At 39.1% G+C, this 27,764-nt stretch overlaps 1 protein-coding gene across 1 annotated transcript in view; it reads right to left on the reverse strand.

Annotated features, from left to right (window-relative positions):
* Positions 1 to 27,764, reverse strand: part of MRPS9 (mitochondrial ribosomal protein S9) — a 65,546-nt gene that overhangs the window by 17,464 nt on the left and 20,318 nt on the right. Inside the window, exons 3-5 of the mRNA XM_030310314.1 lie at positions 14,964 to 15,026; positions 14,848 to 14,878; positions 2,692 to 2,771 (exon numbers count right to left, since the gene is read on the reverse strand). Of these exons, the coding sequence (XP_030166174.1) occupies positions 2,692 to 2,771; positions 14,848 to 14,878; positions 14,964 to 15,026 (174 nt within the window). The remainder of the gene's footprint in view (positions 1 to 2,691; positions 2,772 to 14,847; positions 14,879 to 14,963; positions 15,027 to 27,764) is intronic.

Consider the following 27,764-nt stretch of genomic DNA (forward strand, 5'->3'; position numbering starts at 1 on the left):
AGCCGCTGTAAGGTAATAGATAAGCTCCATACACATACAAACGGCGACCAAATACTCAAAAGAGGAACCGGCATTATTACAGACGATAAAAAGGTTAACTGATGTCAGAAAGGTCTCCTGGCAGAACTGCATACAGGATCTAGATCTGTGGGGGGTTTTTTTGAGTTCTGTTTCTGCTTTGTTTTGATTGCCATGCGTCACACAATTACAGTTGGCCAAGGATGAAAACCGAGACTGGCTCAGGGTCTTTTTACCTGGTCATGTGGTAAGAAATTACACCAAAGGGACACGGTAACAACGACGATACACTTCCAAGTGTTTAGTGCCTGCCTCGGTCTCTGGGGGCCAAGTCCTTGCTGCGTGGGACAGCAGCACGGGGCTCGCTCTCCCACAGAATGGAACACCATCCACCCCCCTCCAAGAGAAGGCAGAACAAAGGAGCCGGCAAACACACGAAGCGGCTTCAAGTTGGAACCTTTTACTTTATACCCAGTGCGGCCTTCCCCCACAGAACCACTTCTGTAAAGTGGCCAGTCAGTGAGTATTCATTCAGTCACGTACTGTTTCGAAGCAACAAAGGGTATCTGGCATGATCTGGAAAACGAGGCTGGTAGGACTGCAGTTGTGAATTCATAATAAAACTGGCCACACATGACGCTGAAGTGACTGGCATGTGTTTAGGAAAGCATTTATCCTTTCTTCCCTACAGAAGTTCACCTTAAAATTCCATTCGAGAAAGTTTGGGAGATACACGGTTTTACTAATTATCTGAACTAAACGCTCAAGTTAAGCCCGAAGATCTGTGATTCGCGGGTGTAAGCGAAGCCCCACGCTGCGAGGGGAGTCAAAACCCCCGACGAAATAAACCGGACCGAAACTACTGAATTTAACTGACACAGAAAAGCCCAAGGAACTCTGCTCTCTGCGACACAAACTGTATTACTCAAAAAGAAAAACAACAACAACAACAAAAAACCAAGCAAAAAAACACGTTTATTAATGTAATTCGACCTTTGAGTCAGACTATGGTAGTGTTTCATCTACGGAGAAACCGACCGGTTTCTGGAGCGGTTCCTTTCCAAAACACACACACGGCAGCCAAAGTAAAAGTTGGGCCTCTTTGGCAATGTGTAATTTCTTCATTATGATGGAATGCAACAAAATATCTTGCCCTTGGGTCGCTCAGTTTCAGCCCAAACAAATGCAAATGGCTTGTCAGATGACAGCTGTTTGATAAGGCTCCTCTACAAGACCTGCATGCTTTACTTTTTTCCGTGAAACTTGGGATGAAAGGCAGAAGGCAGGAAGAGAATTAATGTAGCATACAGTCTAAAGGCAATGCTACAACCGTGATTAAGTAGAAAAGTTAAAAGGCACAGATTTTCCACAGCTTCGCTGCGTGCAACCCATCCGTGTAACAAGTTGACAGGCCGAGCGCGTCAGCTCCATCATCCCCTCCGACAGCTAAAACGCGGCACCGCATCCCTTTTCAGAGAAAATTTGCGTCTGCACCATGAAGCGTTGTACATTATTTCTTAGCACTGCAGGGGGCTCAAGTCCATATGGAACCTTCACAAATATTACCACAGATCAAACCAGCGGCGTTGGGAGGCAGATTTGACATACCTATTTAAATGAACAGCAGGGGTCCTCGGGCAGCCTCGGGCGGCGCGGAGGAGCTCGGCGGAGCGCCAGCCACGGCTCCATTACTCAGCAAAGACACCCTCTACATTTATCATTCATTTCATTTCTGCCAGGGCAAGAAGCTCATTTGCCCAAGGTCAACAAAGAGCGAAAAGAAGGTTTTCTTTTTTTTTCTTTTTCCCCAAGAAATAAATGTACCTGACAAGGGGGGATTTTTGTCCTGTGGGTTTGTGGCGCACAAATAAACACCGGGGCGTTCTGAAACAGCAGAGTGAATGTGTGCCTGGGAGTCAAGCAACCTGAAATCTGACGGGGGACGGGGGAAGCCCGGTGAATGTTTTCGCAACTTTTAAAAATCACATAATGAAGAAAATAAAACTTGACATCGTGTTCTTACGGTGAACGGGTTCTGCTGTTGAAAACTGGATATTAGCATCCAGGCCTTTCATTCATGGTACCCTAGGGACTTCCCAAATCTGCCATCAGACACCTCTAGCTCTGAAACAAAATAAAAGTGGGTCCCAGTACACTCAAATGCGGTTGCAAGTCAAAGTGTAATAAAATCATTTCTTAGGTCTTGTGGAGTCACAAATTCTAGACTCCTACACTGCCTTCGCTTCTGAAAAGCAAAAATTATGTATGAATAAACAAAAAGCACAGACAACAATTGGACTCTCTCCCACGGTAAAGGCCTTACAGCCCCTGACAGCAGCATATACTTGTCCCCTTCCCTGCTTCGCCCTTTACCTTCGACACACACGCGGGCCTTATTACTGAGCTGAGCCCCTATCCCCTAAAATGATCTTAATTTGGAAGTAACAGCCTTTGAAGGTCAAACCGCCCTGATATAAATTCTGTGATGTTTACCATTAGCAAAAATGAATTAATAAAATATAAAGCTTTTCAACACACTGCCTTACCTCTAGACGTCTTAGTTTTAGTTCAATATGAAACATACAAGGTAAGTTCTGAAGCTGACTAATCTCTGATATAATTAGTCACTTACCTTACGGTTCATATTATTAATCATAAATGTAATATACTTACGTGCATTAGTGAATAATACGACTGTTTGCCAGTATAGAAGAGAAAATGAAATGGACGGCCATCTTCTCCCCACTGGATTGCTAATGAAAAGCCAGATGGAAAAAAAATAAACAAAAATAAAAATATACACAGAGAGAGCCCAAAGAGCTGTATTTAACTGAAGGTAAGACAGGTCTATAATTCCGATTAACTTTTAAAATAACAAAACAGCATTAATATATAGTATTTTAATACGTAGTTCAGCATGTTTAACTTGTAAATATTCAGGATATTTAAAATTCCATATTCATTAACATAAAACGTTTATATCTGGTAACATATTCCTATATATTTCACCATGAGAATTTCTAGAACTTGTTTTAAATAAACACATATAAAATAGCCCAAATCTTCTTGTTAGAACAGAAACATTTAAGTTTGGCTGTAAATACAGTACGCCCCCATATTCCTTAAAAGGAAAACGGATAAAGTCAATGACATCGTACATTCAGGACATTAGGAAAAAGCACACTATAACAAAGGAAAACACTAAATGGATTTTTCCATGCCACATTATTTGTTCCAACTCTGTGGTGACATACCTCTGAGAGTTTAAACGTCTAAAACAGAAGGGGCCCCTGAAGGTGTTATGTGTAATTCCTTTTGAAATACAGATGGTCATTCACATCTAATAAACACCAAATAAACTGAGGAATGGAGTCACTGCACTACATAAACCAAACCTAACTCCACATCCTTTGCCCTTATTTCTACTGAGTTGTTTCTTGGTTAACCATTTGTGGGAAAACCAACATGTTAAAGGTACACTCCTTTGTCCACTACATAAGTTGAAAACTCTTTTCTCCCAATCTGTCACCCACCTTTTAATTTGGTTTACAGGTCTTTCATAACCAGTAAGTTTAAAAATGTATATATATGTGTGTGTGTCTATAGCATGTGTATATATAGCATGTGTGAAACATAGCACGTGTGACACAGTCACTTCCTCCATGGCACCATTTCTTGACTGTTTTTCACTATCACCTCTACTAAGAAGTCTTGTTAGACATTTCCCGCTCTAAATGCCTCTGTCTCCATGAAATTTCAATACCACAAATACACCGCATATTTGTTGATGTACATGGTGGCCCTCTGGAGGGCCATAAACATTGTAACAGCTCAGACTTTTCTCACCTCCTATGCACCCTTTTATGCCACCTCAGGGACAACATCACTCCTATTGAGCGAGCATGCTTCAAGACTGGCTTCCTAAAAACTATTTTCCTATATTTTCTTCTGGAATTTTTATTTTTTTCATGTGCAGAAATTTCACCTCTATGAAATTTGTGTTCGTGAGGCAGAAATCCAAGTTATTACTTTGTCCAGCAAAGAGTCATTATCCCATTACTCTTCTGATACTATGCTTTGTTGAAATACCACCTGTACGATAAGTAGGATATTTTTGTCTTCTGAGGATAGTTGACATTATACATAGGCCACTTTAAGTGAACATATGTAAAATGAAGTCCAAAATTTCTAATAAATTATGAAGGAAAGTCTTGATAGAGATTTCAGCTTGAAAAAGAAAACCAAATTCTTATTTGCCAATGGCTATGGATGAATTAAATACTTCTCCCACATCATTTTCATAGACTTCATGAAATCCTGCATATCTTCCAAGATTTAGAACTTTACTCTGCAATCCGTTTTCACTGTATCGTTAAAGCATTCAAGTCAGAATGTGCCCTAGAAAGATAAAACTCATGGCTGCAGATACAACTCTACTGTAAAACTTGGAGGGGTTTCTGAATTGGGTCTCATTTCATGAGTGTGAGTGCGTGAGTATGTATGTGCGTGCATGTATATATATTTGATTTCATGATATTTCATTCAATCTAAAGATGTCCCAGATTTTAAGATGCCCTATCCTGTATGTTCTATAAAGAGAGAAGGAAAAAAAGCTGATCATCATAGTTTACGTTAATTGTAAAACGAGTCCCGTTGTCAAAGATCTTAAAATTGAAAAACTGTCTTAGAATTCACATCAACAAGCATGCTGACGGTGAGTCCTCTAATCTGGTCCACTGGTCTGTCTGTCGGAATACTGCACCACTACCCCACATGATTCAAAGAAGCTTTTGCTGCATTTTGATAGCTGGTAGGGTAAGTTTCCTTCATTATTCTTATTTCTTTTTAAACACTTCTCGCTGCTTCCTGCACATTTACTCTTTCGAATAAAGTTTCTCAGTTTCCCCCAAAAGTCCTACCAGGACTCTGATGAACATTACTCTAATTAATACTTTGAAAAGAAGCAACCTTGCAATCTTTCCTTACAGGAACATGAAGTCTTTCTTCCCAGCTATTCAGATTTTCACTTATGATCTTGAAGCTGCATAATTTTCAACATAAATCTCTTGCATGTTTTTGTTAACTTGTGTCTGTGTTTAAGTTTCTGTTGTTCTGGACACTGCCCCCTCCCTCATTTAACTATGTTTTCTATAAAATTAACTTTACACAATATACTCTCCTTTCACTATTTTCTTAGTAGACTTTTTGGTTTAGAATATTTCACAGCAACAGTGAAAGGAAGGTAGAGATTTCCCATATACTATCTTTGCCCCCACCTATGCATAGCCACCTTCATTATAAACATCCCCCCCCCCCCGCCCACTAGTGTGGTATCCTTGTTACAAGTGAACGTACTCTGTCTGGCCATAGTTTACACTAGGTTCATTCTTGGTGTTGTATACTCAGTGGGGTCTGGATCCACCAGTATAATATCGTAGAGTAGTTTCAATGCCCTAAAAATCCTCTGTGCTCCACATACTCCCCTCAATCCCCGGGAGCCACTGACCTTTTCACGGTCTCCATAGTTCAGCCTTTTCCAGAATGTCCTATACTTAGAATCATACAGTAGGTAGCCTTTTCAGTCTGGCTTCTTTCACTCAGTAATTTGCATTTAAGTCTCCTCAAGGCTTGACAGCACCTTTCTTTTCAAAAGTGCTGAATAATATTCCGTTGTCTGTACCTACCACAGTTTAATTATCCATACACATACCAAAGGACATCTCGGTTACTTCCGAGTTTGGGCAATTACAGATGAAGCTGCTTTAAACATCTGTATGCAGGTTTTTGTGTGGTCTTAAGTTTTCAAGCCCTCTGGATAAATACCGAAGAATACAACTGCTGGGATCACAGGGGAAGAGGATGCTTAATTTTGTAAGAACCTGCCAAACTATATCTTTCAGGGTGGCTGTCCCATTTTTGCATTTCCACCAGCGAAGAACGAGAGCTCCTGCTGCTCAACATCCTTGGCATAATTTGATAATGTCAGTGTTCGGGTTTTGGCCATTCTAAAAGGTGTGTAGTGGTATCTTAGGGTTGCTTTAATTTGCATTTCGCTGATGCGAAGCATCTTTTTATATGCTTATGTGCCACGCATGGATCTTCTGTGGTATCTACTAAGAACTTAGGCTCATATTTAAATTGGGTCATCAACAGTAAGAAATTACTGTTGAGTTGAAGAGTTCTCTGTGTATTTTAGGTAACTGTCCTTTATCAGATAGGTCTTTTCCAAATATTTTCTACAACCTCTTTGTGGCTTTTCATTCTCTTGACAGTGTCTTTCTCACAGCAATTTTAATTTTAATGGAATCCAGCTTATCCTTTGGTGTTGTATATAAAAGCCATGGCCAAACCCAAGGTCTTCTAGAATATTAATTACTGATTCAATTTTCTTAACTGACATAGGCCTATTCAAAGTGTCTACTTCCGGAGTAAGTTTTGGCAGATTGTATTTTTCAAGGAATCGGTCCGTTTCACATAGGTTATCCAGTTTGTAGGTATGGAGCTGTTCATAGTATTCCTTGACTATCCTTTGAATGTCCTGGTATCTGTAGTGGTATCCTCTCTTTCAGTTGTGGTATTTGTAATCTGTATCCTCGCTCCTTTCTTTTAGTTAGCCTGATTAGAGGCTCATCGATTTTACCGATAACATAAAACGAATGTATACAATCTATGATCAAAGAACCAGCTTTTGTTGATTTTCTCCACTGATTTCCTGTGTTCAACTTCAATGACTCCTGCTGTAATTTTTATCATTCTTTTTCCTTTACTTACTTTGGATTTAATTTGCTCTTTGTCTAGTTTCCTAAGATGGAAACTTAGATAAGTGATTTTAGATCTTCTTTTCTAACATATGCATTCGATGCTATAAATTTCCCTCTGAACATTTCTTTTACTCACTCCTCTCATACAGATTAAATATTAGAATTCTCTTGCCAGAGGCAAGGTTAAAGTTTACAGCTCTGGACTCTCTCAGTATATGTATGTGTGTGTGTGTGTGTGTGTGTGTGTGTGTGTGTACATACATATATATACACACACACCTACTGAAATAGAACTGTCTGCATGGTTTTTTTAAAAACATGAGTGATATTAAGCTGTACTCTTTGCCTTCCCCTGCCCCCCCAAATTCATGTTGGAACCTAATCATCAATGTGCTGGTATTTCAGTGTGGGGCTTTGGGGAGGTAATCAGGTCATAAGGGCAAAGCCCTCATAAATAGAATGAGGAGTGCCCTCACAGAAAGAACCCCAGAGATCCCTGGTCCTTTCACCATGTGAGGACATAGGGAAAGACAGTGGTCTATGAACCAGGAAGCAGGCCTTCACTAGAGTGAGATTTTGGATTTCCCAGCTTCTAGGACTGGGAGAAATAAATTTCTGTGATTTGTAAGCCACCTGGTATGTGGTAGCCTGAATGGACTAAGACAATACTACAGCATTTTCACTTGCTTTTCTCACCCAACAGTGTGTCTTATCTGTACTAACACAACTAGAACTACCTCTCTCGATCATCAGCATATTACTCCACAGTAGGATTCTCTGACAGTTTAGTTAGCTATCCTAAATTGGTGAACATTTAGATTGTTTCTAGTTTTTTGCCGACATGTAATACTTACAGCTTCCAATCTGATAAGGGATAATGGTTTCTTCTCATTGTTTTATAGAGCATGGTTTCTGATCTGATAGTTTCCTATGTTTACTGGTTGCTTGTATTTTCATTAATGAATCGCCTATTTTTCTTTTAAGCTGTTTTTAACTTTAAGAGTACTTATTCTAGATAACAGACCTCTGTCTTGTTTCAAATTTTCTCTAGTTTGTTGCTTTTTTTTTCTTTTTTTTTCTTTTTTTTTAAATTTTTTTTTTTCAACGTTTATTTATTTTTGGGACAGAGAGAGACAGAGCATGAACGGGCGAGGGGCAGAGAGAGAGGGAGACACAGAATCGGAAACAGGCTCCAGGCTCTGAGCCATCAGCCCAGAGCCCGACGCGGGGCTCGAACTCACGGACCGCGAGATCGTGACCTGGCTGAAGTCGGACGCTTAACCGACTGCGCCACCCAGGCGCCCCCTTTTTTTTTTTTAAGCTTATTTATTTTGAGGGGGTGGGGAGGAGCAAAAAGAGAGGAAGAGAGAGAATCCAAAGCAGGCTCCATGCTGTTAGGGCAGAACCTGATGTGGGGCTCGATCTAATAAACCATGAGGTCATGACCTGAGCCCAAATCAAGAGTCTGACACTTAACTGAGCCACCTAGGCACTCTAGTTGCTTTTTAAATTTATAGTGTCGTTTTTCCAATTCAGAAGTTCTGAATTTTATTTATTTATTTATTTTTTTAAATTTTTTTTTTCAACGTTTATTTATTTTTGGGACAGAGAGAGACAGAGCATGAACGGGGGAGGGGCAGAGAGAGAGAGGGAGACACAGAATCGGAAACAGGCTCCAGGCTCTGAGCCATCAGCCCAGAGCCTGACGCGGGGCTCGAACTCCCGGACCGCGAGATCGTGACCTGGCTGAAGTCAGATGCTTAACCGACTGCGCCACCCAGGCGCCCCAGAAGTTCTGAATTTTAAAATAGTTTATTGATCTCTCTCCTTTGCTTTTCTTGTGACTTACTGGTATAATCTTACCCATTATTTGAGAGTTGTATGTTTATCCTTCAACTAGCCACTTTAATTCTATTCTAGAATCTAAATCTCTTAATTCATAATGAACTTTTTAAGTCTTGACCCAATTCTGTCATCTTATGGATACAATTTTTTTTTAATTCCATTGAGTGGATTAAGAAATAGGACACTTCTGTCCACAGAAATGCGGACACCTATTTCCATCTATTTTTTAAAGACTGCTACAAAGTTAAAACAGAAAATGAGAATAATCCAAATGTTCAGCTCAAGAAATTTTGTGTCTATGAGCCCTCTTTGAAGAATCTACTAGAAAATGAACTCCATTCAACCAAGAGATGACAAAGGAAACTGTAGCAAAAGGAGTTATGGGCAGCTTTTAATAATTTAATTATAGATGTAAGATTAGAACAAAGATGAGTAAGAGGTATACAGAATAAAATGTTACCCAAACCAAAGGCAAAACAGAAGGAAAGGGTGAAATGCAACACTCTAAACTGAATTAAGTATCCTCAAACAAGCATTTGGGTTTACTGGAACATACCCTGAATCAAATCTTCGAAACATGGGATCATAATGGACAAAAAACTAAAAGAAATGAAACAACTTAATCAGAGAAGAAACAGAAGAAAAAGCTAAAATCATCAGAAATGTAGGGGCACCTGGGTGGCTCAGTTGGTTGAGCGTCTGACTTCGGCCCGGGTCATGATCTCACAGCTTGTGAGTTCAAGCCCCGTGTCAGGCTCTGTGCTGACAGCTCGGAGCCTGGAGCCTGCTTCGGATTCTGTGTCTCCCTCTCTCTCTCTCTGCCCCAGCCCACTCACATCCTGTCTCTGTCTCTCTCAAAAAAATAAATAAAAATTTAAAAAAAAATTTTAAATCATCAGAAATGTAGACTGACTTATACGTTACTCAAAGAAGAATTAGATTAAAATATAATAAAGGACATTGGGGGAAAAAGTAGAAAAACAATCAAGAAAATGAAAATGAGACAAAGGAAGAAGAGGAGTCAGACAGACAGACCACGACTGATGTGGGAAGCAACCAAAGAAGGAATAACATTTATATAATTGGAGACCCAAAGGACAAAAAGAAAAAATGGAACAGAACTAACATCTATAAAACTTTCTGGATGTAAAGGACCTGAATCTACATACTGAAAGAGCTCATCAGCAGCACAGTAAGCTAACCTTTACCAGTCAATTCAATGACATACTTTCATAAAGTTACTAAACAAAGATAAGGAATCTCTAGGACCACCAGGGGAAGAGGTTAAATGACTCCTAAGGAAAGATAACTAGACTGATATGAGACTTCTCAAGAACAACAGCCAAAGCAAAGCAACAACAGAGCAGCACTTTCAAGAAACTCAAGAAAAGAAAGCGTGAACCAAAGATTTTTCCCTCCAGCCTCGCTGTCCTTAAGTATCAAGGCTATAGGAAAACAATTTAAACACATAAGAGGTCTAAAATTTTTGTATCTATGAGCCCTCTTTGAAGAATCGACTAGAAAACGAACTCCTTTCAATCAAGAGATGACAAAGGAAACTTTAGCAAAAGGAGTTATGGGCAGCCTTTAATAATTTAATTATAGATGGAAGATTAGAACAAAGATTAGTAAGAAGTATACAGAAGAAAAATATTTAAAAAAATAGAATACACACAGACACATATTTTTGTATGTGTACACACAGACATGCATTTATTTGTAATGTTGCAATTCGGTGTTTTGAAAACAGCTCCTGTCCACCAAAATACATACAGGCAGAGAAAAAAAAATCGCAATTTATTTGTTACCAATGAGACCATCATGTTACTTATTAGATCATCCTTACGCTCCATTCCATACTGGTTTGTGTGGTTTTGACCACCTCGTCATCAACTGGCAGGATGCTCATATCATCTCTGCATGCTTAGCATTTCATCCTTCACCGATACTGCAGCATGTTTTTGTAACGGAGTATCATTTTCAAAAATTAGAATAATTGATAATTTGAATGTTTCCAATATTCAGATATTTAAATAATGATATTCTACTGTAAATCTAATGTAGTTTTTAAGTTTGTGGTTTTGTATTTTCTAAGTGGGCAGTCCTAACCTCTATAAATAATTGACTTATTCCTAATTTCGGTGCCTTTTTTAATCCTACTGCTTAAGCCTTTCAAAACAATACCGAGTACCAGGGGCAAGTGGAGACATACTTATTTCTGAACTTAAGGTAAAGGAATCCAATGATAACTTTTTTTAATTTAATGTGTTTCTGTTTCTCAAACTGAGAAAGTTTCTGTTTAGTTCCAGTTTAAGAGTTTCATCAAAAAATAAATGCTGGGGGTGCCTGGGTGGCTCAGTCGGTTAAGCATCCCACTCTTGGTTTCAGTTCAGGTCACGACCTCACAGTGTGTGAGATCAAGCCTCGGGTCAGGCTCTGTGCTGACAGCAAGGAGCCTACTTGGGATTCTTTCTCTTTCTCTCTCTCTCTCTCTCTCTCTCCCCCTCCCCAGCTCATGCATGCACACATTCCTTCTCTGTCTCAAAATAAACATTAAAAAAAACCCAAAACGCTGAATTTTGTCAAATTACCTTTTTTTCATCTATGAAAATGTTTTTTCCCCTGACTCAAATAACACATTAATAAATTCCTAATATTAAGCCATCCTTATATTCCTGGGGATAAAAAGGTTCTGGCACATTTTTCATATAATGCTTTATTTGGTTTGCTATCATTTTATTTAGTGAGAACAGACTACAGGTATTTATGTGATTCATGTCTAGATCTAATAATTGTGTGAGCCTTTAAAGTGACTCTGCAAGCTTTCGTTCTTTTTTTTCTGCTCTGCAACATGTTAAAAAGCTCAAGCTTTAGCCAAGGTATGACAGACCTCACGGACAGAAGCTCTGGGCTTTGCTCCTCTCTGACCACCTGTGACTTCTCTAGCTTTGAGTCTAACCAGTATTCTCCTGATCAGGACAATTTGGGGAATCATATTTTTCTTTAAACTACCTGTGTGAGAGTCAGTGGGGTGCGGCAGTGTTTTGGAGCAACGACTGCTGGGGCCTGTGCACATCCTGCCTCAGGCGCTTCCTAGCTGTGTGTCCCTGGCGTTTCAATTCCTTCGTCTGTAAGATGAGGCACACGACGGTATCTACTTAACAAGACTGTTGTGAGGATTAGGAGGACATACCTACAAAGCACTAAGAGCTGGGCCTGACCTGCTCTATGTTTCCATAAATACTGGTCATTTTTATTACTTAGGATACTCTTCAAATTAGAATAAAGCTACCCAAAAACAATCTTACACTTTAATAATACCCTCTGAATATTATTTAAAAATTTTAATACTGTCCTTTTATGTTTTCCTTTCTCCTTGACCAGACTTGCCAGAAGTTGATCAATTTTCAAAGAACCAGTTGGTTTTATTTATCCTACCTCTTCTTCCAAATTTCTTCATTCAATAGAGTTCTTTTCCTACATTCTTGAACTGAATACTTAGTTCATTTACTTCTAGTCTTTCTTAATGTCTGCCAAATACATGTTTGCCTCTGTATAACACCTGCCCATATCCCGTTGGGTTTGCTATGAACCGTACTCATTGTTCTACATTTCTAAATAATCTGTAATCTCAATTTGGATTTCTTCCTTAATCCAACAGTTTTACGGTTCTGTTGATTTTAAGTCAGAAAATCTAATCTATATAAATTCTTGGAATTTGTTAGATTTTTCTCTATGACCTATATAATTCTATTAATATTCCATTAGCATCCATACAGAAAAATGTATTCTTTGTACTTGTATGTGTAGCTATAAAATCATGCTGTGTTATTCAAATTCTTTAGAGCCTTAGTTAACAGGTTTTGCTATGAACATTTCAATGCTAAATGCTTGGTACAAAAAGGTTCATGGTCGTCAAAACCACTTAATGGATATTAGATCCTATCAATATAAATTAACATTCTTGTCTCATCGAACCATTCCCCGACCTCCTTGAATTCCATTTCATCTAGTATTAGGTGCTATTCCTTGAGCCTGTCACCAATCTGGTATATATCTTTGTTTTTTCCGATATTTTTATCACTTGCCTGTAACAGCAGAGCAGGATTTTTATGTTAACTCAATCTGGAAGCTTTCATCTTTTAATAAAGAGGTGGCACTTTCCAAACATCATAGTCTAGTCAAATCTAAATTTCCCTGGTATTTTTAAACATAAAAAAATCAGTTTGCCTATGTTTACAAAGTACAGCAAAACTGGTAGGTAGGTGGCAAAAGGAAATTTGCTAATTCTCAAGGAGTCCTGTTTAAATACAGTTAACTGCAGTGTAATAAAATCCTACTGCTACTGACACAGTTCCAAAATAACTGGCATTCTGCAGGGATCTCTAGAAGTTTCAGTGTTGCATTCCAAGTGATGTAATAACAAACTTTTAATACTGAGAAGCTGGTGAGATTTGAAAGAAACAGCCTCAGAGGGGCGGATGCATAAGAGATGCAAAGAGTAGAGATACACAGAACAAAGAGAATAAGACACGTAAGTGAGGAGCCTGTGAGGTTGAAAAATAGACAAGCCACTAAAAATAAGAAAAAAAAAAATCAGTTACACATTTGCAGAAACACCACTAGGTTTGGGTGTGTATGCCTTGTATATGCAGTTTTATTTCTAAAGTGAGCTGCATCTTTAAATCTGACCTGTACTTGTAACACAGCCTTCATGTATGATGTCTCCAAGAGCTATTAATTGAATTGGTGTTATAGTTTACAATCAACCATGTCAAAGAAATGAGAAAATATAAAAAGACAGAATGTATTTATAAAAAGACCCCTAATACTTGTAACGGGATTCAAAATACAAGTTCTCATTTCGAAGAGAGAAGGGAAGCAGCAGAATGAAAGAAGGCCTGGCTCTGCACACAGGTTAAGACTTAGGTGAAGTATCAAGGCAACGCAAATACATTTTTTTATAGAAATATCTGCTCTCCTACCAATCCCTATTTAATCAGCTCTAATTAGATACTGAGTAATGAATGCTGCCTGCACATAGAGCATCTGCGGCTACTGGGCTCTTCTCTACCGGGCACATTTTTGCTGCCGAGTTACATGCTTACTAAGAGTCAGTTGTGTTCGTTCCCAAACCCGTTTATTACAATTGTACCTCCTTCTGTAGTTACCTGAGCTAAGTATTACATAAACGGATGAAATATGAGTGGAAACAGAAAAGACAGTTTTCGCATCTATGAAAATGAAGTTCAATGCTTTAGAAAAACTGAAAGGCAGGTTACCAAAAAACCAAGTTTGTCCATCTTCAGTGTGGTTAGAGAAAAAGTCTGCAGAAGTGAAGAAATATTTTGCACTCAGATTTCTTGGAAAGTCTAAGTTCTGTGCTCCACCGTGAGGAAACCAAACCTAAAACACTTTGATGATACGTCAACGACAGCAGGGTTATGCCAGAGAAACAGGGAGAAACAGATACCTACTCAAAGAAAAATACCCTCTAGGGTTATAGGAAAAGATTGATGAATAAATGTAAATTTATAGCAAGTGTTTTTAAGAAGTGATTTCTGGCTTTAGTACTTTTTAAATTAACTGACAACTACCACCAGTCCACACTGGGGAATAGGCTTTTAATGTAAATTAGACAACAGTAAATACATGATTTCCTGGTTTGTATGTCTTCTTCAAGATTTAATTTTACACATTTAAAAAATAAAGAGAAAAGCTTAAAAGAAGCCAGAGAAAACAGAGGGCCAGGCAAGAATGATGGCTAACTGCTCATCAGAAACAATGCAAGACAAAAGACAATGGAATTATATCAATAAAGTAAGGAAAGATCAAAAGGGGGGGGGAGGATCTATATTCAGTGAAAATATGCTTCCAAAATGAACAAAGACTTTAAATTTTCAAGTAAAAAAAAAAAAAACTGCATTAGGCTTCAGCAGATCTGTTCCACACTCTTCCTCAAAAAAATATATTAGAATGCAAACGGATTAGTATGACATTAGTATAGGCACGAACTCTAACCTGACCTGATTGTAATATAACTTACTTTAAGAAAACAGTTTGTAAATTGCAGTCATTTCTCATTAGGTATAAAATATCACTGGCTGACTTCACGATGGCCATGACACAGGAGCGCATCTCCACCATGTGCGAGCGGCTGCAGATACGCAACGTAACATTGCAGTACAGGAAGAGCTGTTCATTCATTCTTGAGCCAACTTACCTCTCTGTTTTGGAAAAATCTGTTCAGGATGCTGTAAAATAAATTAAAGTGCATTAGATAAATTACTGTAACATAGAAACCGAAGTGAAATTTTTAAAAAATATTAAGATAACTACCTTCATTATTGGCCTGGCTTGCTTCTCAAACAAACCACTTGGAAAAAGGTAAGCAATAGCTCTCTGAAAAGACACACAAAGGTTCATTAACAGTTAATATAAACACAAGTGACTGAGTGCTTACTACATGCCAGATTGCAAAGTAAGAGTTTCATACACATTATCTCATCTCATAATCTTTTCAATGGGATAGTAAAATCACCACATCCACATCCCCCCAAATAAAAATAATTTGTAACTATTAAACTGGTTATTAACAACTTTGAAACACGGAGGTGATACTGCAAACTTCTCTTTTTTGAAAGCAAACGAGAGGCACTCGTCTACAACCTCTGTGCTCAAGAGCACCCTTTCGAACTCCCCGCTGGCGGAGCAAATATCAAAGACTGAACACCAAAAAGAGCAGGCTCTAAGTCTCATCCACCGTGACAGCCCCGACGTTTTCTGACACTCTTTGAACTCTTCCTAGAAGTTGTGAGAGGCTTTTAAGCTACATTTTTTCCAGCCAAGTTCTCCTAAATGTCTGTTTCTCAATGGGGATGCTACTGGCATTTTGAGTGGGACAGCTCTGGTGCAGGCAGCCCTCCCCTTCCCCTGGACTGCAGGTCACTCAGCACGCCAGCCCTTCTCCACAACCTATGCCAGTAACATCCCCGGTGCCTGTGACAAACCTCACCCCCACGTTTCCAAATGCCCCTCGCCTCCCTGTACGCCGCCACTTTGACAACTGCGTAAGCCATTCATTCCAGCATCTTCTTCTCCAACACCGCTCCTCACAATGAAAAGCAAACCACGTGCATTGTCATTTCTGTTGAAGGGTGTCGGATGAGAAGTCTGTGGCCTTGGATCTTATTAGCTCTGTATCTGAACTCTAAATGAACTGGCAGCTCATGGAAACACAGTGCTGCTCTTTTAGAGAGGCTGTTCTCATGATGGGCCTCTCTGCCCACCCTCACAGGAAATGTGCTAGACCAGATTCTGCCCCCGAAAGTAGGGGCCTGTAATTTGGGGCTTGTAAATTCCATTATATTAGGGAGCCCGTCTGTGACTCTGGGTCGAGGTTCATTCTCCCATTCGGCCTCTTGGCAATAAAATCGACACTGAAGACACTCTTAGATCAAACATCAGAGGGCTCATTTTGTGAACTTTTTTTCTTTCTAAAACCAGAGACTCCTCTGCCTTCCTTCTCTGAAGGAGAAAAGGTGGACTTTTTAATAAGTGATGTTGAGAGAACTGACTGCCATTTGGAAAATGATAAAAGTGGATGCAAACCCGACAGCATACACAAGAATAAACTTCAAATGAGTCAGACGGCTAAACACAGAGAATCAAATCAAACAAGTACTAGAAGAAAAAACATGGTGAATTCCTTTACAAGCTACACCCTCACAGGCAAAACCAACATACAGCTTATTCATGGATTTATAACAATAAAATATGAGAAACACCGCCCCCCCCACCCCCCGCCAAGGTTGGTTGCATAAATGATGGCACACCCTTGCCATCAAGCACTCGAGCCATAAAAAAAAAAAAGGTAAAAGCAAGATGCAAAAGAAATGTACTTAGAGTGTGACCTGGTATAAGAAAAAGAAATAAGATAATACACATAGGAATGGGGGGGGGGGGATATACATTGGCTTCTTTCCACACGTAAAGGTAAAGTAGAAACTAAAAAAAACCATCATCTATTAAGAGGTGGGCAGCAGCAGGTGAGGGGCATGGGGACGAGTCCTCTGAAGTGTGAATATGTCATATACATTAAAGACTAAAATTTTCAAAACAAACTCTAAAACTTAATGCAGACATAAACAAATAAACCTAACTTCTAATGACAAAAACAATTGCAAAGAAATCCCCAACTTTATTTGGAAGGCTTAGCGTCAGGAATATTAATACTAAAATTCTGAAATATTATGTGTATATTACATAGCATAAAGTAAATACATATATTAATTTTACAGTGACCAAAATTTTACTGTAGAGGAGATACAAATATAAAAGAAATGTCAGTCTGAATGAGACAAATCAATACACACTCATGATCTTTAAAAAATATGATTTCCTACATTATTCCTCTAATATTTAAAAGACACTAGTTTTTAGTTGTGTCCCCTGAAAGCACATAGAAGCAATGAAACTCTAGGAACAATGGGTGGCCCCTAGCATCCAGATCTTAGTTTCTAAATACAATTTCTTAGTACGAGGAACAGCGTATGGCAGAGAAATGGTTAGGCCTTAGGCAGGAAAAGTATAAAATAAGCCTGAAACACTTTCCTGTGCCAGAAAACAAGGAAGTGCTCAAAAAGACAGAGAAGCCAGCTTCAAGGAGCTCCCACTGGCCATACCTGGGACAACGCAAACATCAAAAAGAACAATGACTATGCCTTGTAACATGCTCAATATGTACATGTTGAAGAGTGTGCTTGTGAACACACACACACACACACAGACTCACTGGCTTTCTCTTTTTTCCAGAGTTCTGAAGTAGGGGGCGAGGAGAAAAGGAAAGCCTCTGTATGAAAGAATACCAGTTAAATAAAAATAGAAGGAATGGCGGAAGTAGAAAATCATTGTTTTATAACTTTCAAGGTAATCACCAATTTTAGCCAAGGATCACCAGTGGATGCTAAAATCATTGGCTGAAAGGTTACTGGGGAATGGAATATTCAAATGAATCCAAAGTATCACCCTAGAGATTACCTGCCAGTTACAAGGCGGGGAAGAAGTTCCTTTTACAATAAAGAGGTCTAGCGGTTACTTACTACTTTTAACCAAGGGATAAGATGTACAATCAGTAGTGGGACAAACTCACGATGTACCTCCCGGTGTGAGGGAACAAGAAGTACACAATATCATGGGAGAACTATCTGTATATACTCTAAATCTAATCACAAGGAAGTAGAAAGCCAGAATGTGGGATAACTGTAGAAGACAAATGGTCTTGAGTTCTACAAAACTAGCTGGCTATAAAGGCATTTGGGAGAAAATTGAGAAAATTTAAGTGTAGACTATATAATGCATGACATTATAGAATTATTATAATTGCATTTAGGTACAATAGTGGTATTGTGGAAAAAATGGTATAAAGGTTGTATGTATTTAGCGGTACATGCTGAACCATTTAGGGGTTAAGTGTTATATCTGCATTTTCAACGGCTTATTCAAAAAAAGCTTTAATGTACAGAGAGAAAGGGAATGTGGCAAAACGTTAACTGGCAAATCTATGTGAAAAGTATACGTATATATGCATGTGCATGTTTGTATTCGTTGAATATTCAAATTTCCTGGAAATTCGAAAAATGTCAAAATAAAAAACTGAGGAAAATGTTAAAAATTAAAAAATAAGTCAGCCAGATCTTTCCAAATCTAACCGGTCTCAGCAGGGCCACCAAGAGCCTACAGCACCTGTGGGCCACCTAGACTTCAGGCCTGGTTCCCACAGTCGGACACAAGGCTGGTCAGACATCTTGGCCAAGGGGCTACTGACTCCAGGCCTGGGGGAGAGTATTAGCGGGGAGGACTAAAGGACAGCTCTTCAGCTGGGGGTGAGCGCTCCATAATTACAGGGGGGAAATCCAACCAACTTTCAAATTCGGTTCAAGCTGTTACTGGCATCATTTTCAAATATAAAACTTACCATTAACTTAGGAGTCCAAGAAGAGAATGAAAATGTAAAGAATTCCATCCCACAGCTGGATTTCTCATGAAAACTAAGACTCAGATAAGTCATGAGGAAGTTAATTGGCAGAACTTGAAAATAAAGTGTTGACTGCAAGGGGCGTCTACATCTTACAGGCAATCTCAGTTTTGAAAAAATAAAAGCAAGCCAATAAAGAATCTGCTAGATATACTCTGCAGTTTCCTGAAAGGATGAGGAAAAGTAGCACTGTCTTAAAAAAAAAATCTCAGCTAAAAGCAAATTAACACATATTTACTAATTCATAATTCCTCACCATATTATTAGGTGATAATATCGTCTGAGATGATAAAATACCTACACGATGGGATGAAGTGAGGTGAGTGATGTAGACACTGTAACGTAGTATTAGGCTACTAATGACCTTCTGATATGGCAGAGAGAGGATCATGTGCTTCTGGACTGGGACTCACCACAGATCACTGGAACCACAGAAAACAAAACCACAGACAGAAGGGTAATACTGTACTCAAGGGATAAATCAAGAACCAAATTGACTGCAGAGTCCTCAAGTGAATCAACTAGAAAATAGAACATTTTATAGACAATTGGGGAAACTGAAATACAGATTAATATATAAATGTTCTCACACCCTGCTACAGACTATATTCAAATTAATTTTGTTAAACGTGATAATGGTATTGCGGTTGTACAGGAAAACATCCCAATTTTTTGGAGATATGCACTCATGCATGAAGGGCTAAAGTACCCTAATGTTTGTAATTGACTTTAAGAGAAAGTAGTTCAGCCACAAAATATGAAGGTGAAGTAAATATGGCAAGATGTCAAGTTATTTAAACTAGGTGACGGTCATCGGGTATGCATTGTACAATGAAGTCTCCTTTTCTGTATGACTGAAATTTTCACAGGAAAAAGTATACAAATTCATGTTTACTGCTATTGCTATTAGCCTAGAATATTTCGCTTTTTCAGTTCTGGCTTCTACCCCCATGTTTAATATACCTACATAAATACATAGATGTGTGTGTGTGTGTGTGTGTGTGTGTGTGTGTGTGTATACACATATACATACACACATACAAGTGATGAATCTTATTCTTTTACAATTGAACTGAAATTTTTTTCAGTTCAGATAGAAGCAACTATTGTCAGATATAAGCAACTGCTGTTTCAGTCAGATATAAGCAACTATTGTCTACACTTCTAAATCTCTATTGATTCTTTCAGTGTATTTTTGAACTGTTTTCAAAACCAGTATTTCAGGTATTTTGAATTGTTTTAATGAAAGACAATATAAAATGAAATCACAGAATGATATTACTTATACTTCCAAAGTGTTCTCTTTCTTTCAAATAAGACAAGGCAAAAAATACAAATTCTCACTTGGTGGGAAATGACGGAGCAATCTTCTGGTCAACACAGTCCAAAGGAAGTCTCTCCGATTATGGAAATATTCTATAATCTGTGCTGGCTGATACGACAGCCAGTAGCCCACGCGGCCATGATGCACTTGACACGTGGCAAGTGTGACTGAGGAACTAAACTTTAACGTTAGTTCACTTTAATGAACTTGATAGCCATTCCTAGTTTTCTCTTCTGTGAGGTGAGGGCATTTTAATACTCTGGATCTGTGATTTGATTCCTTGGGGGCTTGGATGGAGAACTCAGCATCAGGGAAAGCTGTAGAAAGTCAAATTTCCTGACATTTCTCTTGATACCACTGAGGCCCTCTGCTACTAACCAGAATGACTTTAACTTAACTGTGTCTCAGAACTTGGATTCTATACCCCATTTCTGCCTGAATTTGAATGCTGGGGACAGGAGGCAGAAACATTTATATACAGTAAGTGGCAGGAAAACCTAGGCATATACATACACACACGAACACTCACGTGGGGTGAAAATGAAAGTAATATCACAAGACTCCACAGATACCCAATTAGTCCTCTTGTAATGTTTATTAATTCAGGGGCCCTTATTACAGTTGGCGGCTCCTGCCACCCCCGTTTGTTCCTTTCCAGTTAATCTTAACTTGCTACTGGAAAGAAAAAGATGTAAATACTGAGTTGTGACCAACACTGAAAACTCCTGCTTGTTTTGCACCTCTTTCCTCCTAGGAACAAAGCAAAAGGAAGAAAAAATCAACCAAAATGACAAGCATCCCCTTCTTTCTTGTGGCCTCGGAACGCCCACCTGACGGAACAAGGTCATCCTCCAGAGCCCATGAGGACAGAGCCTCGTCTGCAACATGCCCTCCAGGGAACCCTCTCCCAGTGTCTGCAGCGCATTCAGTCCAGGTCCCCACCGCCACCTTAAAGGCAGAAATGGTGAGGGGAGGCAGGCACCCATCAGCTTTCTCTACCGCTGCTGGTAGTGACACAGCTCCTGGACACTGTGCACGTTTGCAAAGTATGAGACCGTGCGTGTGCGCTGCAGTCTGCGGTGCCAGCACCAACCTCCGAGCACGGTGTCACCCAAGTCACTGCCATCTCGTTACAGAAGCTCTGCCATCAGCTGTAAGGGTACCGGCCCCTGCGACGAGACCCACCAGGGAACACGACAGCTTTCCTGCTTCCTGCCTTTCAGACTGTCTCCTTACCCAGGGATAAGATTTCACCTTCCTTGACCAGGATGACTTGTGTGTAATCAAGGCCAGGCAGGCACATCCCAAACCCCTACGGGGGTCTGTTAGGGCACGGGGACCTGACACTTTAGCAGAAAGGGATTTGTGCAAGCCCTTCCAAATACGGCATCTACCTCTCCACCTCTCTCCATACTGCCACTAATTTGCCCCTTTGGCTTCCTCAATCAGTTTCTCTCCGAAGCCACACACTCGAGAGACTTCCCCAAGCTCTCCCTGCAGATGGCATACAGCTTCACCCTCACTCCTTAAAACGACAGCCTCTGCCCCGCACCTGAAAAACATCTCATAGAAGATAAAGTCTTCCACGGGCTCACGCCTTGAGTCCTCGGGGCTTCCCAAAATACACAATACCTAACAATACTATTCCTAATTCAACATAAGGCTCAGGACCGTATTTCAAATAAGTATAACAAAGAAGCAGCAGCAAGAATGGTTAGGGGCAGAAGGGCTTTTTCACACAAAATTTTGAATTAAGGTGGGGTGCCAGCATGGCTCAGTCAGTTGAGCACCTGACTTTGGCTCAGGTCATGATCTCGCGGTTCGGGAGTTCGAGCCCTGCGTCAGGCTCTGTGCTGACAGCTCAGAGCCTGGAGCCTGCTTCAGATTCTATGTCTCCCTCTCTCCACACCCCATCCCTGCTTGTCCTCTGTCTCTCTATCTTTCAAAAATGAATAAACATTAAAAAAATTTCTTTTAATTTTAAATTAAGGTAAAGATTTGGTTGGGAAAGTTTTAGAAGTACCAGAAACGAAAATGAGAAACAAAGGCAAAGAAAGTGTTAAAATACTTTTTTAAAAAGTTTTCCTGATGTTATTCAGAAGTATCTACATTAGCATGATAAAAAAACGGAGAATTGAAATATTAAGATAGGTGAGGTTAAGTCAACCAGAAAATCAGTGAAGGAAGGCGGTGAGAGAAATATTTGACTCTCTGCTAATGTAAACTCGTCCCCTGTAATGTTCCAGGGTTCCTGGCACATGTGTGGCGCTTACTGGGCACTAGAGAAAAAGCACCAGCAGGACATGGCCTAGGACCTCAAGTATCTTAAAATTAGAGAAGAACTGGCAGTTCACATCTGAACTGTGGTTTAGCCCACTTGGACCACATGTATCAACTACAGTAGAATTAACGGAGGTTTCCTAATCATCTGAAAAAAGCATTGTTTCACTTCTAAGCAATCTACATAAAAAACTATTACATAAACTAAGAAACAGCCAATTCTTCCACAGAAACAAAAAACAGAAATATATGCATTTGACCAGTGAACGACACAGGTTTCAATTCCTGTGAGTCCCTGGTATGCGCTGAGTTTTGTTCTGATAAACACAGTGCAGTACTTGTAAATGTATTTTCCTTGTGATTTTCTTAACACTCTCTTTTTTCTAGTTTGCTTTATTGTAACTGCATAGTGTATAATACGCACAACATACAAGGTATGTGCTAATCAACTGTATCGATACAAGGTTATCGATAGAGCTTCTGGTCAACAGGAGGCCATTAATAAGTAGCTAAGTGACATTTAGGGGAGCCAGAAGTTCTCTGAGGATTTTCGACTCTACAGGGGGTTGGCACCCCTGAACCCTGTGCTGTGGAAAGGCCAACTGTATATCAGTAGGGGACCAATTTTCTTCAAGAAACTTGAAAACAGTATTACTAGCTCAACATCGGTACTTGTCTTAGGCTAGCATTTGGGTTTCAAGAGAACCTTTTCTTAGTAGGAACCAGATTCTGGGTGTAGCTTGTAGTTGACACTCGTGTGCAAACATCATCAATGTCTACGATTATACACCTGAAGTAGATGCCAAATCATTGCCTGACTCTGATTTAAGGTTGCTGATGACTTAATCTTTCAGACTTAAGTTCACTCAGAAGAAACTCTGAGCCATAGGGATAGGGGGAAAAAAAGTATTTTCTTATAATAAGTTCTAGATTAACATTTCCTATATTAAGTTCTGGAATTCAACTTGGCAAAGTTCTTAGGTATTTTAAATATTAGGTGTTACATCAAATTTGAAAAAAAAACCGTTATATACATGATGCAGGTTCAATAGTTGGGTTGTCACAAAAACAAAAAAACAAACCACAAAAATCCTGCTTCTTTTGGAAATAAAAAAAGTGGAGCATACATTTAATGATAAGTACAGAAACCTTTAAAAATTTAGAGGCACCTAAGTGGCTCCATCGATTAAGTCAACTCTTGATTTCGGCTCAGCTCATGACCTCACGGTTTGTGAGATCGGGCTCTGTGCTGACAGTGCAGAGCCTGCTTAGGATTCTCTCTCACTCTCTCTCTCTCCCCCCGCCTTTCCACCCTCCCCCTCGAAATAAAATAAAGATTTAAAAATATTTATTGGATGACAGCATGGTTTACCTGAATCTAAAACAAAAAAATACTGACAAAAATAAAGAATGTAAATTAAAAAAAAATTCATCCACATAAGTCACGGAGTAAGGTAATTCTCATCTCGTAAATATGTGTCTTACATTTCTAGGTGTCTAACTAGAACACTGGGTAATTCAAGCGTTCTCTAAAATGAAGGCGAAGTATTTAACTACATTCTTAGGCTTAAATCAAAGTATAAAAGGACTGCAGGCTCAACCCAGGAGGAGCACCGGGTCAGGAATGCAATCTCTATTAATTAGGTATCCCAGCTGGGCAGTGGGTTTGCAGCTGTTAACTTGATCAATGACTTACCTAAATGTCATCTCTACTGATTCGCTTATAAATTACCAGCAAGTGAGACTAATGTACAGGTGCTAATTTATTTAAACTGTTCTCTACAGTTCTACATAGCTTTATAAACTGCATCTGGCACCTAATGTTAGCTGTCAGTTGTACTTAGACATGCCTGTCCTAACGACTCTGTTCATTAGAAGTGAGCACAAATTATGAAATATTGTGAAAAATGATACATCAAATGGAATGGGCACAGCAAATCAATTAGAGAAACTTCATACAGCATATTCACACTTAGGAGAATAAAACATTCTGGTTTCAGAATGAGGTCTATAATACCAATTAAAAAGTAATTGGTAGACTTCAGCAGTGTTATATATCAATTTGCTGGCTTTTTTCCTGAAATGCTATAGTAATGTAGAACTTAACTTTTAATTCCCAAATAAAGACATTAGTAAATGCAAGTGCAATTCTGTATCCATAACGTTTAACACAACCGAAATGTCTCCAACTTAAAACTGGTAAGTGATACTACTTAATTCAAAAAGGGAAATGCAAATAGCAGTGGTCCTCAACTTCTTTGGGTGCTGATAGCATGATTTTGAAATAACCGTAACCCACTGTCTACTCTAGCATAACAATGTGTTACAATGTCACTGGACCAGCCTTTTGCCTTGGGTCACTAAGGAAAACGGATGCAGCCCTGCCTCCATTACACGCTGGGGGCTTATTTCTTTACAGTCTCCGTACACATAGTCTTCTCTTGGCCAAGTTGGAACTGTTTCACATTGAATACAGAACCCACTCGGCTCACTATTCAATCTGACAGTTCAATCCTCCTCATGGTAACCGTACGGTTTATAGACCAAAATATTTTTTACATGGTGATCAACATTTGGCAGTAATCTGTGAAAGGTTTAAGGAACAGGAGTTGAGAACCACAGGATTAAGACAGATTTTCAAAACATTCAGCATAGCATTTAAGTATTTCCAGCAAGTGACCATATACACTACTGACTGTGAGAGGGGACCGACCCTCTCAGATCTGCTGGAGGTAAAGTAGCATCATAGTGGTTCAGTGGGGAAGTGCAACGAGTGGTTTCTTTCTTTTCAAAAGAACTTAAAATAGTAGGCAAAAATTAAACTATCTTGAAATGCAGAAAATCTACTTTGCCCATGACTAATTTCTTTCTAGTTAATTTGTTATTTCACAAACTAAAAATTTTTTTCACATCAATACAATACCAAGATTGAGCATTAAATACAGCAAAGTAATTTTGCACACATACAAAAAAATGCTAGCCAATACACAGTGCTGTAGCTTTAATAATAAACTTCTAAATAATGTAACTTTTAAGTAAATATTAAAAGTGACAAGAATTATTTTTATTCAGAAAATTTTATAACATATATACCTCTTTTTATTTTGCAAATCCACAACTGTAATCTTTTTTTTTTTTTTAATTTTTTTTTTCAATGTTTATTTATTTTTGGGACAGAGAGAGACAGAGCATGAACGGGCGAGGGGCAGAGAGAGAGGGAGACACAGAATCGGAAACAGGCTCCAGGCTCTGAGCCATCAGCCCAGAGCCCGACGCGGGGCTCGAACTCACGGACCGCAAGATCGTGACCTGGCTGAAGTCGGACGCTTAACCGACTGCGCCACCCAGGCGCCCCTGTAATCTTTTTTTTAAAGTATTTTTTAAGTTTATTTTGAGAGAGAGAGAGAGAACATGCAAGTAGGGGAGGGGCAGAGAGAGAGAATTCCAAGCAGGCTCTGCACTGTCAGTGCAGAGCCCAATGTAGGACTCGAACTCACAAACCGTGAGATCGTGACCTGAGCTAAATCAGGTGGACACTCAAGTGAGTAGACACTCAAGCGAATGAGGCACCCGGGGTCCCCTGTACTCTTTTTAAAAGCCTTTATACATGCTATACATACATAGCATGTAAGATTAGCAAGGTATAATTTCACATATTCTATATGCTGCACTCAGTAGGGCCAGATTTCTATTCAAGTTCAGCCTTCTGCAATCAAGTTCTAAACCTAGAAATCCACAGAAAAATGCCTACAAAGAGCTGAATTAGCCGACAATAAATTCACGATTTTACTTAGTAGGAAGGACACGCAGGTCCTCATGCCAAGTTCAGTGGCTGTTAGTTTTAATTCTCAGGCCTAACAAGTTTAGTTATGCCAGAAGGCTGGAGGGGACAGCAGCCAGAGGCAGACTCACAGACATCTTGACAGGAAAGGAGATGGCAGGGATCAGCAATAAAGCATAGCCAGGCCACTCAGTACAGGGACAAACAGGAACGACGAGCCACAGTCAGGGTTATCACAGCTCAACAACCATGCTAAAAGGAAAATCCTGAGGCGTGGTAAGGTTAAATTACACTCCCTATACTCTGCTAAATAAAGCTGGGGAGACCATCATTTATTTTAGAAAATGTTACCCAAAAAATTAATCTTTGAAAGTGTGGAAAAACAGGCTTTGCATACAGAAAGACCTGGCCAGCCCCGGACTCCTCAACAGTAAATACTGACCCCATAAGGTTTTTATAAAGATTGAATGTGGTCATGTATACCAGGCTCCCAGACAGCATCTTGCACATACATAGGAGGTTTTTGATAAGTGGTGGTATTTTTCATTACAGATAATAATTAAAAATAGTTTCCCTTATCTGGAAACTTCACTTTTGCAGATTATCTAATTTCCTCATCATATAAAATAAGAGAAAAATTACTGTACCTGGTTTTAAATTCTTAAACACATTACAAAAAAGCATTACAACTTCTAAATATGTAAAAGCAATCACAGTGTTCTTCCAAAAGATTATCTGGAAGTTTAAAGCATTTTCCTGATTTTGGGTATCCGAAATTTATTTGGTTTTGTCTTTAGAAATAATTAAGCATTGTGTCAGTATGGAAACGCTACATAAGACTCATCAGCTATATACTCTTTCCGGTTATATATACCGCCAAAGCTCAAACACAAATAATAGGTTTGAAAACACACACACAAACAGGAACTGCAATAGGTATATATAATTTTAATTCTTTGGTTAAAGAATTGAGCTGGTTGTCTCTGTCCTTTTTTGCTTTTACATCTACTTAGATGCCAAAACAGTCCACTAAATTTAATAAAATGCCCAGAGCTAATTGATTTAAATGTGAGACTTAGTGAGGCAGATCAATCACTTGCAGGGAAGTCCAACACGGCAGAATTATGTCACTGGGGTCACCATTCACTTCCACACAGGCATTTAGGCAGTGTGCTAGGTGAGACCAAATCCAACCTGTGGCTACAACGCAATCTCTGGTTCCACTCACTCAGTGATAAATCAATATACTCAACGGCACTTCCTATTATTCTCCTCGACATCCAGTCTTAGGTGGGATGGGAGATGTGTGTGACAAAGGTAATTAGAGAACTAGTGAATGATTCAAATTATAGTAGATTTTACTTATGACATTTAACAGTAATGAGAACAATAACACGCTGCATTAATCTCATACTCTACTTATATTCTGAGGTAGGCAAACAGGTATTATTTTAGAGATGAGAAAATCAAGTGACAGAGTGCTGTGACTTGCCAAACATTATAGTGGTTAGTGACACTGCAAGGAATCTCCTGATTCCAGGTTCTGCATCTTTCAAAAGCATCACTTCAACTACAATGAATCTCTTTAAAAAAAAAACAAACAAAAAAAAAAACTTAAATTTAACAACAAAGTCCTATATGTTCCGTAGATATATGTATTCCTTACAACACAAGAAATTCCGCTTCATTTTAGAAAATTTTAAAGACGCAGTTGGATGG

Source organism: Lynx canadensis, chromosome A3 (assembly GCF_007474595.2).
Source record: "Lynx canadensis isolate LIC74 chromosome A3, mLynCan4.pri.v2, whole genome shotgun sequence".
In the NCBI taxonomy this organism is placed as follows: Eukaryota; Metazoa; Chordata; class Mammalia; order Carnivora; family Felidae; genus Lynx; species Lynx canadensis.